Genomic DNA, 16,232 nt, shown 5'->3' on the forward strand with positions numbered 1-16,232 from the left:
AACACATGTAGTTTCACGACTTGCATTTTCAAATCTTTTATTAGTGTCAAGTTTTACCTTTAACAAACGTCATACCTTACCTGTTAATTAAAGATTTAAATAATACACAGTGCATACAGTTATATTACCATAGTAATATTGTAAAATATAATATAAAATGTTTAAGTCAATGAATTAACGTTTATACTGTAAAAATATTTCTTGATTCATTTAAAAAGAAATTAATAAAAATTCACACAATATAAAGTTATGAGATAAGTATTTAAACATCATGTAAACGTATCACTAAATTTATTTAATTTTTTAAATATTATTATAAATCTTTCGTATCTTTTTTTAAATATTAAGTTGTAGTTGCAGTATGCATTCCATGTATTTAATTTGTGTATACACATATACAATTTTATATTGCATGCATGCTAAATGTATACATACATATATATTAATTCATTACTTATTTGTTACATTAGTTACAATACTTATTTGTACATGTACGTGCACGTACACGTACTAAAATTGTTTATAGACAAAATAACAGATTCCATGTTTGTAATTCTAAAAATCAAACATATTTGGTATCACAGATATTAATTTTGGTATTTTATGTAATAGTTATTAAAACAACTACTATAATTAAATCTGTAATAACAAACATGAATGCAATTTTAATATAAGATTTTAGTATAATATAATTAGTATATAAATATTAGTATATAAGTGCTTTTGTAAATTTTATGGAAAATTTCCAGACAATTAGTGAATGTTTATCGTACGCAATATGTACAGAAAAATATTTTTTTATTTATAACTAAATATGTAGGACAAAACATGAAACTGTTAATTTGTTTATAATATAATATACATCATTAATAGTTTAATATGTACAATATTTATTATTGGAATTTTCAAGCCTTTTGATATTTAAGCAATATCATTAATACATCGTAGAAAGCATCAAGTATTTTCATTAAAACACAATTTTACTAACATTAAATTTGAAAATAATGAGAACGAACAAGGATACATGTCAGTAAAATATGATAATTATATCAATTTAAAAGAGATTTTTTCATAAAAGTAAAAGTTTAAAAAATTATTTATAATTTTCACAGAATAAAAGATGTAAAGTGACAAAATGGAGGTTAAATCGTATTATGATTATTTTGGCATCTTTATTTTTATGTTACTCTATCAATATTTTACTACGTATATATGTATAAATTTACAAATCATTGATATTTTCTACGAATTTCATATTCCCAATTTTAATTGTGATGCATCTTTCGAAGAATTGTAAATTGAAATAAAACAATTGCAATTAAAAGAATTTTATATAAAATTAATAATGTTCCCAACATATTTCACTTATCATATTTATAGACTCTTATGTGATGTTACCTAAAAATTATGTATTATTACTGAAAATAAAATGAACCAAAACATTGTAATCTTGCATCATTATACTAGATTTGTTTTGATGGTTCTGTGGATAATTCAGTATTACATTTAGTAAAGCATGTTTGCAATTATTCTTGACCAAAACCTTCTGTTTCTTCAATCGCATAATTTAACTTTTCTACTAACTGTTCATAACTCTTGTATGGTGGTAGATCTAATCTATTAAAGCACGTATGCGATCTCGGTAACCATGTTTCTTTTCCTACTTTCTCAATGCAAAATCTTTGAGGTCCGTTGCTCCCTAAAAATAAAAATGAACATGAAACTCAATATAAACTGTTAATACTTTCTGTTTAGCTGTTAACACTCACCCATTAATTCTGCAAAACCTCCAACAGGTACTCGGCAAGTACCTGTTACAAATTGCAAAAGGCGAGCTCGCTTTTCACTGTCCGTTCTTGTTACAAACTGAATATTAAATACAAAATTACTTAGCATAATCCATATTTACACTGGTTGTAATTCAAATGTAAAAACAAACCTGCCAAAACCATAAAATTTGTTTACTATTACGTGTGTAATGTCTGTAAATTGTATTACGCTGCCAATCTTCTACGTCTATTTCTTGCATGCCACAGAGCATAAGTTCCAATTCTCGTTCATCAAAATACTTCAACCATTCCAATGGTACAACTGAGTTAAATCCTTCCAAGAAAGCTTTAGTTTGGTCCTCTATACCCCTTGTCATTCTCCACTCAGTCATTAGCCTTATAATAAAAAATAACATTTAATAAATAATGACTAATTCTTATTTAAACTATTAATAATATATAATGGTATTATAAGGATAAAATTTAGAACACAAAATCACAGAACCAGTAAACAAATGCTTCATGCAAAAATAAAACATTATATACATTAAAATAAATTTTAATAGTTCTTATATACCTAATATATTCTTCCTTATTTTCTTCAACGACCCTAATTTTATCACCTCCTTCTTTCAATTCATGATGTATAACTTGGCCAAGAATTTCGAAATCAACGCTATAGTACAATTCTAGACCACATTCATCAATGTTATTTTCTTTTATCCACACAAGAGATTTATAGAATTCCGGGTCAATAGACTCTATATCTTTCATTACCAATTTTTTGTTTAACATACGTTTATAAAACGGCATAGTAAAACCACTATAAATAAATCGTCCATGATAAAGTGCCTGTAACAATATATTTTTTATTCAATGTAAAATTGAATATGGTATTTTCAACAGTATAGATCAGTGAAGGTATACCATTGCTATAAACCTTCCAATAAATTTGAAGTACTGCAAATGATCAGGATTGACATAAGATGCTGGATTAATTTGCAAGCTGTAATTACTTTTATTGGCATACTCGAATAGACAGTACATTGGATTTAACACTTCGTGGCTTAATAAGAAAAACCATTCTCTGTAACAAAGATGTATAACTTATAATTTTGATTGAAACATTATAATTATATTGATTACCAAACTCTTACCTGGATACACCTCCATAATCAAGTCCTTCCTCTCCTTTAAATATTATGTATAATCTGCGTCTCAATACAAAAGCTTCCGCATTCATTATCTGATGATAAGAATCTTCAAACAACGTTTGTCGATTAACGTTAATTTTAATGTGATTTGCCACAGCATTAGTTTGACACAAGAAACGGAATTGTGATAACTTCCATCTAAACGATCTTTCATATGCTCTTGGCACACGGTAAATACCTTTACCACTAATCAATCAAATCGTAATAACAAGTATAAGGATTAAATAACTAAAAAGGGCAGTGACAATTAAATTAAGAAAATTAGACTAACCCTTTTGGTGCACCAGGTCTTGGATCTTGGAATGTAGTTGTTCTTGTATTATGATCTACAAAATATCGAACTCCATCTTCGGTTAAACGTATTTCCCAACCATCTGGTAATGGTGGTTCATCAATTCCTGTTTCTTGGCCTTGAGTTCTGGGATCTTCCCACTGTGTGGTACGATTTTTATGGTTCACATAATAAACTCTTCCTTCTGGTTGTTTACGTCTTTCCCATCCTGCAGGTAATGGTCCCAGAGCATCATCGTCATCAACTGTAGACATTGAAGGACCTGCCACAGCTGCTTGATTTCCATGTGCCTACATAAATTAAAATTAACACCTTCCAAACTGTGCTATGACTTCTGATACATAAGAAGTATGGAATAAACTAATGTTTAATATATATCAGTATCACTTACTTGAGGATAAAGAAACCGCTGACTACCCTGTTGTATCACATGTTGCCGCTCACCTTGCCATTGTTGAAAATGCTGTAATCTTTCAGTACTTGGTCTCTGCCATGTTGTACTTCTAGTATTATGATCCACATAATATATTCTGCCTCTTGGGTCTCTACGCACTTCCCATCCTAATGGCAAAGGCTGTGGTCTTTCCCATGAAGTACTTCGTGTATTGTGGTCAACATAATATCTAATAAAAAATAAATTAAACAGAGAAAAGACTGTTACACATTTTTTCAGAATTAAAAACTTTCATCAAATCATTCAAATTTAAGGTTAAATAATTCTTATAAAATTTTTTAATATAATTATACAACCTTCTTCCATATATGTCATATCTCATTTCCCAACCAGGGGGTGAAGTTTCTTCAGACTGACTTGATGGTTCAGCTGTCTGACCACGTGTCATAGCAGTTTGTCCTGTTAATGAAGCTACACGTTGCACTACTAAAGGATTCGAAGGTGTAGTTGACACAGACGTTGTTGATTGTTTGGGCCGTACAACTCTGCGTCTTTCTGCCATTGGTACTAATGCAGACTGGTCCGTACGTGTCATCCTACGACTATCTGCCACATTAAATCCCGAAGACTGTTCTGAGTGAGATGTACTAGATCCTTCTGGCAATGTAAATACTCCAGACTGATCCGTTTGAGAAATTCCTTGATTATCTGTTGCAGTAGACGTTGCAGGTTGATCTGCTCTAGAAACTACAAATCCATCTACTGTAGGAGTAGGAAGTTGATCAGATCTTATATTTCCAAAACTATCTGATAAAGGAGTAGTCAATAATTGTTCTGTCCTAGAGTTACGTCCACTAGATGCAGGTTGATCTGTTCTATTATGTGAACGTATATCTGCATTAGTTGATCCTAATTGATCTGATCTGTTTATACCAACTGCTCCAGATAGTGTTGATTGTTCTCCTTGAAAAGTATTATAAACTTCAGAGGCAAAATTTCTTAGAAAGTCGTTTAATATAATTGTTTTAGTACTCATACCAATCCTTCCATCTGCTGTTCCAGACGTGGGTGCATGATCTGTTCGAGATAATTGACGTCCTTCTAACAGAGACATTGTATGACGTCCAGATAGAGAAACAACAGATTTATCCATTGGTGATATTACATGTCCATTTGATAAAGAATTAGATGCTACAGATTCAACTTGTTCACTATTTTTATCAACACTGGGTTGATCATTTCCGGTACTATAGTTAACATTGTGATAGGTATTTGTTAATCCACGAAAAGCAGAGGATGGAACATTTTCAGCTCCTTGTAATCTCATACGAGCACGGACACCTCCATTAAGAATGCTGCAGTTACTAGCAGTATCACTGCTTATAACACCTAGAATATAGTTATTTATGTTTGAACAAGAAACATAGAAAAACTACATCGTATGCAGTCTTTTAAGTTTCACTTTTAACATTGTTTTTGTGACAAGTAATACTTGTCCATAAAAATGTCTGTACTACGTTTTTCAAAATATGTCACAGATTCTTACCATCGGGAGGTGTGCATTGTGTCTGACATGGTGATTCATTAATACTTAGTGATGATACATTTGGCATATTAATTCTTAACCCATCAAATACTGTAATTAGTTCTCCAACTTTGCATAATTGAGAATCATGTTTATTTTCACTCATTAAATCAAAGGTTACTTCCATATTTTCCAATTTTCCATTGTAGTGGGATAACACTTCAGAAAGATTTATCTTTTTCTCTCCTATTAATGTATCTTTCCGAAATGTGCTATGATCTAAGAGACGAAAATGTAATTGAGAATATGGTGTTACAAGTATCGTAAATTCTTCGTTCCATTTCGGCTGATATGTGGATTTTAAAACTTCTGTTTTTCTGGGACTCTTATCATCAACAGAAAATTCTATATATGGATTTGGTTTCAAGAATGTTGAACTTTTTAATATAGCACCCTCAACTATAATAAAATAAAATTTTATTAATAATTGATAAATATTATTATTTTCTATAATTGTCAAAAATATAAGGAATACATAATAAACCAATAATGTATGTAATACACTGCAATTAAAACAATTTATACGTAAATTTAAATTTTATTAAAAATATATAGATTAGATAAAAAATGAAAGCATATGTGATCACATTAATTATCTTTTTAACCAATGTGTTATGACTTACTTGTAATACTTAATTGGTGGAAACCAGATGATGCCACTTCTTCTTCACAATGAGACATTGTGAAAATTTAGTAAAATAATTTATGTGAATTCATAATTTGTTTACCTAAAATGTGCACTGTTTATGAAAATAACTATTAATATGCATTAATGTATGCAATGTTATTACCATTTGTAACATAAATACATATCAAGACATAAGTAACAACATCAGATAAGATTAGAGAACTACTGCGAAATATTGACAAATGTTCTATATTAGTAAAGAAAGGTATAAACATTTGATTCGTTCACGGAATATGTCAATTCGATTGCACCATTATCTAAACTTTAAATACGCAAAAAATTGTCTTAAAGATATTCCCTTGTAAAAGTAAACAGAAATATGAAATTTCTTCAGAAAATCGAAATTATATAATTAATAGTAAATATACATAATATCACACGAAATAATACACACGAAAATAGAATGATTATTGATGTGAACAATAATATGTTTTTAAAAAATTGGTAGAACGATCAACTTTTCAATAATCGAGTACTGTAATAGACACAAATGATCAGGGGGTAAAGTACAATACATACGCGTATAACTGAAATAGATTGTTTCAAGTGTGTCCAACTCCAATACATTGCCTGTTCTTTATACTACCAATATTTTTACTTGAAAAAATTCTTTGACCACTACGATTTTCGTTTTCGCAAAACTTCTTTATCAGTAGGTCACCATCTTTTCATACGTCAAAGGTAGAAATCTCGTAATATGCAAATCACTAGGCAAACTAGATACATACACCTCTGAATACAATATATTCTAGTCCATCCCACTTCTGTCTCTCAGGAGACGTTTTAAAAGACAACATTCCTATCTATGTGACAAAATTCTGTGGCGTAGATGATAGCGCCATGCGCACGTGGTTATTTTCTTGTATGTAATTCATGTACAGTATGTAACATTTCAAGTTTTACAAGACTTTCTGACCGCAGTGCGTTCCGTTCACAAAAATAGAAGTAGAAATTGTTTTGCTGTGTCTGCTGACAATTCAATGCTGAGACATGATTCACTGCAGATTGGATGTGCAGTAAAATGGTGGGGATATTTGTAAATCTAAGGGAGTTAGAAAAATCGTACAACAACTGAAGTATTACAGAGTGGTGGGACTTATGTACTCCTGTACGTTTTTCTTTACTCCCTAGACTGAATTAGTTGAAAACATGAAAACATAATGAATCCTGTTTTATCAATGTGTCATAAACCAATCAGAGCAAAGAGACTATTTCTATGTTGATTCTTGCTCACGGAACAAGCTACGGCCTGAAATGTGCAGGAATAGGACTTGTAGGAGTTTTGCCTACATGCGACGATAGGGAGAGGAAAGGAAGGAAATTATTTAGTGAGCCCTGCCTTAGACACAGGGATATTGGTAGTACGGTTGATGATGTTGCGTGATCACGCGAACATAGTTATAAATAGCGCCTCTAGTTATGCAAATCATAAACTTAGTTGATGCCGACAGGAGGGAAATTCGAATTATAAATACAGATTTATATCGTATATTTATATAGAGACACTGTATCACCCGACAGGAAAAACTGAGAATATGTAAGGAGATAATGAGAGAGTTCCTACGAAATTCTTCGTTGAGCCTTTTTTTTATTTAGCGAGACTAACCGAGGAATGTAGACAATGTCACGCAGCCTCTCGTAAGATCCTCTACAATGTCGCACGAACTAGACGATACAAATCGGACAATAACAAATCCGGATCTTCTAAAGTGCAGCACGTCGTAAATCGTTAGATAGTGACTTCTCGGAACACTCCCCGACCTCTCTCTCTCTCACTCTGTCCTCGAGCCGAAATCTTCGCGCGCGGCATACCCCCACTCCGTTCGTTTTGGCGGGCTTTTTACCCCCGTGCGCTCGACTCTCGCGCATCCCCATCCGCACGCGCACTGTCGAACCACCAATCACCACCAATGTGCAACCGGAAGACGGGTCATCCGACGAATCAGCATCCAGCTAGAGGACCCCAATTTTTCTATTGGACAAGGTAGGAAAAACCAGAAGGAACGCAGGAACAAAACTCGATTCCTCGGGAAAATACGGACAGATTTTTATTCTGAAGGCTTGGAGATAACATCGTTATCCAGGAAATAAAGTTTTAAAGACGATTTTGTGTAACTACTTAATTTTGTACAACCCCTATACACACTTGTGTTCCACGGGCATCCGAACCAATCAAAACTCCCCAAATCCAACCCAAAGCTACGCAACAATACAAAAGATGTCACAAACCTGTTGTGGCGGTTGACCATAGAATATATGAGCATAGATTAACGGCGCATTTGCGTCCTTCAGCGCACTGTTCGTGCACCAACTTAGGATTGTTTTGCCCTAGCGTCGTTGCCGAAAATAAGTGACTACCCATGTAGCGATGTTTAAGTTTAATAAACTATTATTGTTACTGTTACTTCGTGTAAGTTGTTACGTTATCACGTTTCATGAGCGACGCGAACATAGGCACTTGTTTATATTACGACCACGCTATTAGACTATACGTTTCAATTTATGGCGGCAGGAGGGAAGTTCGAATGTATATATAAATTTATATCGCATATTTATATAGAGACATTGTATCGCCCGAGAGGAATAACTGAGAATATGTAAAGAGACAATGAGAGAGTTCCCACGAAGTTCATCGTCAAGCCTTTGCTTTCTTTAGCAAGACTAATCGAGGAATATAGACAATGTCACGTCGGCTCTCGTAAGATCCTCTACAATGTTGCACAAACTAAACGAGTCACAGTAACAAATCCGGACCGCTAAAGTGTTGAACGTCGAAAACCATTAGTTAGGGACTTCTCGGAACTCTCCCTGACCTCTCTCTCTCTCTCTCTCACGCTGTCCTTGAACCGAGGTCTTCGCGCACGGCATACCCCACTCCGTTCGTTTCGGCGGGCTTTTTGCCCCTGCGCGCTCGACCGTCGCGCACTCCCAGCCGCACGCGCACCGCCGAACCACCAATCATCACCAATCTGCAACCAGAAGATGAGCCATCCGACGAATCAGCATCCAGCTAGAGGACCCCAATTTTCCTATTGGACAAGGGAGGAAGAACCAGAAGGAACGCAGGAATAAAACTTGCTTTCCTCGGGAAAATACAGACAGACTTTATTCGACAGTCAAAGAAAGTAGATCATAGAGCTCTATCAATAAAGTACCAGTTTTTGCTTAAAATATTCAAAGTTGTACAACTCTCTACAACCTTTCACGAGCAGAGCGGTTCAGCGCTCCACGGGCAACCGAACCACATCAAATTCCCTACATCCAGACAATTCAGACCGTAACAAAGTATATAGGAAATTATCTTCACACGCATTACCGTTTAGCCGGATCCACAATTGTCGGACCCGAGACAGGTGGCAACACGTGGGCACGAACTAACCACGTGCATCAGCGCCACACTGTAGGATATTGTTTGACATATGAAATTTAAATATTTATTACAAAGTAGGTGTGTCACAGATTTGTTTATTAACAAAAAATTCAAAGTTGATTGATTAATTTTCAATTAAAATATAAAATCTGATCATAGATATCTTGGAACATGTAGACAATTTAGTTAAAAGGTAAAGGTATTTTATATCATTTAAAATAACATTGTTAAACATATTCCATCTGAATTAAACTAAATATATAATTTTTAATTTTTCTTTATCTTAGAACTGGTTTGACATCCATTATATATGATGCATAATAGGTAAAAATACCAAAAGTGAAAAATCCTGAAAGACTTAGGTATTTCTTACATTTCATGGTATGTTAAGCACAAGAAAGATGTAAATATATTTTTTATTTGTGTAGCTGTAGCCTCTGATAGGAGTTTTTTCTGCAACCTGTGTTACATACATAACATTTATAATATGGTGGTAACATATATATATATATATATATATTAAATCACAAACTTTAAGGAAGGAACATTATTACATAGAGTATTTGTAATTAAGCATAAATAAATAAATACATCTGTACGCAATAACTGCAAGTTTCGAACTTTCAAATAATACAAGTATTATTTATGCAGTTTTATTTATTTTATACTTTTTTTGTATTTACATCTTCATCTTAAAATTGCAGGAGTGTGATGCAGTAAAAATGTGGAGGAGGAGGACTCAATAAGTACATGCAGGAAACCATTATAACATTTGACAGAAACATGTGTGTTCATTAGAAAATTTATTGTTATAGTGTTCATTAGAAAAAGACGAAAATCTGCTGATACAATGGACAATTCAAGGAAACTCTATTGTATTGATCGACACAGCTTCGAGCTGGACCTTTTCAAAAATTAATATATTTGAAGAAATGAAGGGGATGGCAGCGGCTGCGATTACAAAGCGTTTATCACAAAACACATTATCTTCAAAGCCGATGTATACACCATTAAATCAAAGAATAAGATTACACAGGAAAGAATTAGTATATCGTCGGAGAAATGCAACATCCGCTGATATACTGTTTTTTTCTGGTGAAATGCAACAGAGCGACGTAAACGATCAGCTGACACGCATCTCTTTCGATATCGAATCAAGTTTTGCAACCATGCATTGAATATTTGACTAACGAGTTTGTGAAGCTTAGCAAGTTCATAATTTTGGAAAGGCAGCTACTAGATGATAATGATGAAGATTGACCCAAAAAATATGCTCCAGAGATGACAAAATGGCTACGAGATTTGAATCTCATAGCCATTTCTTCGCCTCTGGAGCGCGTGGTCGCCAAATTGTGCAAGAAACTTTGCAAACGTGAGAAAGAGGTAGTAACATTATGTCTATTAAAATTGAACACTAAGAAGCACTGAAGAGAATTTCTGAGCTGGAGGAACAGGGAAATGAGCTCGAACGTGTTAATACTGAATTACTAGCTGAATTAAGTCAAAAGATACTCAAATTGGGACCAAAAGCAATCTTGGAGACACATCCTAGGAGAAATGCAATTTGCCTTACTTTTAAATGTAATAAAAAACTATTGAAATAACTTATATAATAAATAACTTAATAAAGAACTTAAAATATAGGTAGCTGTATTCGACCCCATTTCTTCAAACTCGAGATTGCGTGATTAAGGTTGTTGTTTACACGCTACCCGTTGTTGACACGCACGGTTGCTATGACTGCGAATTACAAACGTTCTCTCTGAACCTCAAATATCTGGCTCTACGAACATATTTATCTATCAGAGAACAATTTAACGAGTTAACAAAAAGCAAAAATAGCAATGAATAATAATATAGATACTGTTTTGAGCCTTCTAGGGTGGGAAGATGGATTCAAAATTCCAGTTTCAAATGCGGAAAATAAACAATTAGAAGAAGAAGTATGCAATTCACTTACATTAAATTACTTTCATTCACTTCACATGGATCAGTTTTGTTTGCTCAAATTCATCTACACACTTTTGTTTTCTTTTCTTTCTATTATACATTGTCAAATTGTAAACTGTATATAAAAATGTGCAAAAATCTACTTAAGTCAATAACGCTTCTTCTACTCAGTTTTCAATTCAACAAACTTTCCAATAAATATAATAAAACATTCTTGCATTCTAATTTTTATTCAATTATTTAAGTATATAGCGGAATACATGTGCACTTCCGATCTCATTGTTGCGTAATAAAATGCCTCTAATATTTAAAAAAATGTACTGAAACTAATTGTTTATATTATAATTTAAGTATTATACTTTATTCAGTTCGGACTTTTGTTTTAAGAAACGATTATTTGTATTATGGAAACTAATTAATTAAATTTGTTTATGGGAGGAAGATCGAAAGCAAAATGAAACTGAAAGAGAATTTGAATGGAAAATTCCAGTCTGTAAAGGAGAAACTTACGATGATGAAAAATCGTCTAAATACTTTAAAAACGGAGCAAGATATGAATCAAAAGCTTTTAAACACACATTCTGTGCAACTAGAAACCGAAAACCACCATTACAGACTTAGCTGCAGCACAGAATCGAGTTTGCGGCAAGATGCACGAGATTTTGAAAAGGAATGGAAGAAAGTGAATGAGACAGTGACAAATATTACAAAAGAATTAGAAAAAATGACGAGAAAAATTGAGGAAGCAAAGAATGCAGTGAAATATGATGAGAAAAACTTGAAAGAATGGGAAGATTCATTGAATCAAAACGAGGATAATAATCAACTTATAGAACAATATTTGAAAGAAGATTTAAAAGAGTACAAGGTAAGTGTAAGACTGCATAATCAATACAATACAATATTATTCAACATACATTTATATAAAATATAACAGTACATTTTTTGTAATATTATAAGTAATAAAAGATATATAGATCATGCTTAAAGAGAACAAGATGCCAGTAATGCCATAACTTTTTCAAGCATTTTTTCTTCAGAAAACATACAACAAATTTAGAATACTGCTAATAGAAGATATAATGTATATATTGTTCTTATTTGAAAAAATAAAATAGTTCTACAAGATTTCAGTGATCTCCAATGTTTATGCGCATTTAAAGTACCTATTGGTTCTGTTTCATCTTATCTAGCACAAATCATAACTATATTCAACTTACTCTAGCTTACAATCTTCAAAATGAATATTAAAAATATGTAAAGAATCGGATACATGTTTTGTTTGCATTGAATATGTTTAAATAGCAATATTTTAAAGATCACATTACTTGAGAAAATCAATAATTTTATCAAATAATTTCTAAAGTTGAGAACTATGAAGAAAATCAGCATTCGGATTTGCATTCAGAATATTAAGATTTATAAAAATGTTTAAGTTTTTATTGTAACAAAGTTGTTAATTTTTTAAACAGTGTAATTAAACTGTTAGTATAAAGAAATGTTGTTGCTTCACTTTTTGTTGGGCAGGAAATGGAACTGAAAAGGCAGAAACTGTGTAAAGAATTACAAACTTATCGTGAGGCAATTATTAAAATAACTAATGAAGGGCGAGAGACTGAAATTGTTCTTGATCGCACAACCAAATTGTACAATCAAGCGTCAACGGACTACCGACAAATATACAATCAATGGAGGGAAAGTGTAATCATGTTGCAACAGAAAAACGAAGATATTCAACGTGTTCTTAAAGTACAATTAAATTAATAATTACCAAAAATATTTTCTTTGATTTACAATGTTCTAATGAAAATATGTTATTTTGGATAGGAAACTGAATCACTGCAAGAGATCACGCAAGATAAAAGAAACGCACTTGAGGAATCGGAAAAGTTTTTAAAGGACCAAAGAGAAAGCAATAGACAAGTTGAAGAATCGATTAAAAAATTGGAGAAAAGTCTTTGTAATATAAAAGAAGAACAGCAAAAAGCAAAAGAAACGCACAGAGCATACGAGAACCAAGTAGGGATGCAAGTGGGAAAATTATTGTTTTCAGACGAAACTTTTAAAGCACTTTTCTTTTAAATTTCAGCTAGCCATACAAAAAAATATCATAAAAGAATCTACCAACCGTGTGGAACATCTGCGGACTGATATAAAACACAAAGAGACCGAGATACAAAATAAATCAATGAAAATCGAGAAGTTAAACCTACAAGTAGCTGAATTAACTAAAAAATTGCAAGATATTGGTGACCAAGAATTAGATATTAAAGAAAAAGCAAAAGAACTGGAAAAGATGTTTCAGGTATTTATTTTAGTAAATTTTTAAATTTATATATAGATTTTAATTATTAAAATAATAATAAAAATGTATAATAAACAATATATAATTATTTGTATAATAATAAATTAATATATCACATAGGAACAAGAAAAGAAGAAAGTTGCAATAATTAAAGAAGTAAACCGATTACAAAATGCGAATTTGCGTGTTAGAAATCAGATAAAAAAATTAGAAGATGAAAGGAAGATTGCAAGAATGCAGTATTTGAACGAATCTAAGAAGTATGAATATTTGGACAAACTGTGTTCTAAGGATGATAAGATTTTGGAAGAAGTGAAGCAAACACTGTATCAAGTGGATTTCGAATTACAAAAGTCCGAAATGAAATTAGACAGATTAAGAGGTCATGAACGGGATAAGTCTGAGGCAGAAAGGAAACAAATGAAGATTGAAGAACTAAAGGCCACCTTAGATGAAAAGATGAAAATATCGAAATTGTTACAAACTCAAATCACAAACTTAGAAGTATGTCAATTTTAAGTAACTTATTCATTAATGTGAAAATTTAAACTAATTTTTCATTGTGCAGTTTGACATGAGGAAAATGACCAATAGTATTGCAAGTGACAACAATGAATTAGAGTATCTAAGAAACAAAAGGCAGGATTTAGTTCTTTTAACGGATGCAGGAGAGAAACAATTGAAAGCAGCTCAAAATTGTTATGAAGAAAAACAAGTAGAAGAAAGTATTTTACGACTTAAAGTATCACAGCTGGAAAAAATGATATCTAGTATTGGGAGTAATGTATATGACTTGGAAAGATATCGACTCGAGTTAGAAGCAGTAAGTTCTTAGTTTAATATGATAATAATAGCTAAATGAACTATAAGTCATCTACTATCAGGGTCTTTGTAATTATTTAGGCAGTAAAAGAACGCAAGGCAGAAATAGCTGTACAAAAAGAAACGCTTATCATCCAAAAGAGGATTGCTAATGGCGAATGTTCAGAAGTAAAAAATGCTATAGCTGAACGAAATATTCGAATAAAGCAACTACAAGCAAGGTATGAGAATGGTATAGCTATGTTAGGCACTAATCCTGACGGTGCTCCAATCAATACTACCCAATTGAAGATTCAAAATGCACAAGAAAGGTATCTTTTACAAGAACAAGGTGATAAATTAGATGAAACTATAACGAAAACTGAACTTGAAATACAAGCCATGGAAAATACATTAAGGGTAATAAATGTTTGTAATGACAAATATAAATTAGCAACCTTGTCCACGAATGAAAAAATTAAACCTGAACAAGAGGAGCAGAGGAAATTAGATGAGGAGCTACAAAGTGTAGAACAAACCTTAAAACAAAAAAATTGTGAACTAAAGTGCTTAACTGAAAATTTACAGGTATTTTATAGTATAAATATTACTGTATTATTCCAAAAATTAAATAGATTCTTGATTTTGATAATGGAATGATCTGAACAGAAAATACAAGATGAGTATGTTGGGATCTTGAAACAGATTGATGAAATTCATGAACAGAAAGAAAATCAAAATCAATACATGGTTGAGTTAAGGCAACAAATTCGTGAACAGGAAGAAAAAATATTAAGAGCTGACAAAAGTTTGAAAAATGTACAAAAAGCTATTCAACAGAAAAGTCTTACTACAGGGGATTCGTTAGTACTTATACAAGAGGTACTTAAATTATAAGTTATAATTACCAATACATTTGTATTAATAATACTTTTATTTTATATAGAAAGAGGTAGAACTACGTGAACTACAAGAACAAAATTTTATTGTTTCGCAAAATATTGCAGAATTTACAATTCATCATGTGGAAGCAGAAGCTTATATTAAGAAGCTTCTAGCTGCTAGAAATATAGAGTTACCATCTATACCATTAACTGTACAATCACCAACATCCAATCACTCCCATAATTCCCCTAATTCGGTAGAATATTTGTCAAATACTACACACCGTAAGAGCATTATGTCATCATCTAGAGAAAGTATTGGAAAAGTTGTCAATTTTACACCTGAGTTTCAAAGTATGTCCATAAATGAGAAATACCTTCTTATTTAATTTATTTTAATTACATAACTTACTAATATTAATATTATTTCAGCAATTTCATCAAAGACTTCTAGCACAAGGATTACGAAGCATGAAAAACAATCATCTGTAAAAAGAATATACGTACAGTCCACAAAAAAAACTAACTAATATAATCTTTACGTAAATGCATATTAATGTTTTTGTCATTTTTACCTTTGCGAGAAATATAAAATATTGAATTACACATAAATTATTTATTTCATAAAAAATTGAAAATAAATTTTGTATCGTAAATAATTTATAATACATTTGAAAAGGAAGTAATATGAATACAATTGTGTCATGAATTTATCTATTTAATTTCTTATGAAAATAATTATTTAAAAATATATCTATATTATTAATATATTGGGAGTACAAATTAGTTCGGTCCGTTTTTTTATGGTGGAAAACGCATTTATTTCGAGAACAAAACGAATTAACAGATTAATCAAAGTATTGTCCATCGCTATTTACTACTTTTCCCCACCTCTCAGGCAATTTTCGACTTCCATCTCGAAAAAATACCTCGTCTTTTGAGGCGATTCAAGTTACGAGTCAATTTTCGATTTCTGCGAA

The 16,232-nt window shown here is 31.8% G+C and overlaps 3 protein-coding genes across 6 annotated transcripts in view; 1 reads left to right on the forward strand and 2 right to left on the reverse strand.

The window, feature by feature from the left end:
- The window catches only part of LOC144471411 (uncharacterized), a 120,104-nt gene that overhangs the window by 14,815 nt on the left and 89,057 nt on the right, over window positions 1-16,232 (reverse strand). The window lies entirely within an intron of this gene.
- Su(dx) (Suppressor of deltex) lies at window positions 7-6,640 on the reverse strand. 2 transcript variants are annotated; one of them, XM_078182396.1, is made up of 13 exons: window positions 6,462-6,640; window positions 5,878-5,982; window positions 5,216-5,653; window positions 4,708-5,058; window positions 4,026-4,632; window positions 3,667-3,898; window positions 3,255-3,565; window positions 2,927-3,169; window positions 2,697-2,856; window positions 2,347-2,621; window positions 1,940-2,165; window positions 1,770-1,866; window positions 8-1,699 (listed from the first exon to the last, which is right to left on the reverse strand). In XM_078182396.1, exons 2-13 carry the CDS (start codon window positions 5,933-5,935, stop codon window positions 1,527-1,529), a joined length of 3,171 nt encoding a protein of 1,056 aa, XP_078038522.1. In that variant the 5' UTR covers window positions 5,936-5,982; window positions 6,462-6,640; the 3' UTR covers window positions 8-1,526. The 2 variants fall into 2 exon arrangements, with proteins under 2 accessions (XP_078038521.1, XP_078038522.1); XM_078182395.1 differs by having other exon boundaries at window positions 7-1,699; window positions 4,026-5,058.
- Window positions 9,306-15,908, forward strand: LOC144470839 (coiled-coil domain-containing protein 39-like). Of its 3 annotated transcripts, none has more exons than XM_078182397.1 (14): window positions 9,306-9,386; window positions 9,472-9,505; window positions 9,600-9,693; window positions 10,017-11,255; window positions 11,705-12,130; window positions 12,790-13,011; window positions 13,090-13,281; window positions 13,352-13,567; window positions 13,688-14,071; window positions 14,136-14,390; window positions 14,471-14,956; window positions 15,038-15,250; window positions 15,315-15,606; window positions 15,685-15,908. In XM_078182397.1, the coding sequence occupies exons 4-14, from the start codon at window positions 11,157-11,159 to the stop codon at window positions 15,780-15,782; spliced, it is 2,883 nt and encodes a 960-aa protein (XP_078038523.1). In that variant the 5' UTR covers window positions 9,306-9,386; window positions 9,472-9,505; window positions 9,600-9,693; window positions 10,017-11,156; the 3' UTR covers window positions 15,783-15,908. The 3 variants fall into 3 exon arrangements, with proteins under 3 accessions (XP_078038523.1, XP_078038524.1, XP_078038525.1); XM_078182398.1 differs by having other exon boundaries at window positions 9,312-9,505; window positions 10,017-10,058; window positions 10,128-11,255; XM_078182399.1 differs by lacking the exons at window positions 9,306-9,386; window positions 9,472-9,505; window positions 9,600-9,693 and adding an exon at window positions 9,741-9,920 and having other exon boundaries at window positions 10,017-10,058; window positions 10,128-11,255.

Source organism: Augochlora pura, chromosome 6, assembly GCF_028453695.1.
Source record: "Augochlora pura isolate Apur16 chromosome 6, APUR_v2.2.1, whole genome shotgun sequence".
Classification (NCBI taxonomy): Eukaryota; Metazoa; Arthropoda; class Insecta; order Hymenoptera; family Halictidae; genus Augochlora; species Augochlora pura.

What these genes read in the sequence shown, in the direction of transcription:
- LOC144470839 (XM_078182397.1), top strand. Translation starts at nt 11,157, where the DNA reads ATGAATAATAATATAGATACTGTTTTGAGCCTTCTAGGGTGGGAAGAT. An exon ending in AAGATTTAAAAGAGTACAAG is followed by an intron (nt 12,131 to 12,789) that starts GTAAGTGTAAGA and finishes TTTGTTGGGCAG; the next exon opens with GAAATGGAACTGAAAAGGCA. An exon ending in AACTGGAAAAGATGTTTCAG is followed by an intron (nt 13,568 to 13,687) that starts GTATTTATTTTA and finishes TATATCACATAG; the next exon opens with GAACAAGAAAAGAAGAAAGT.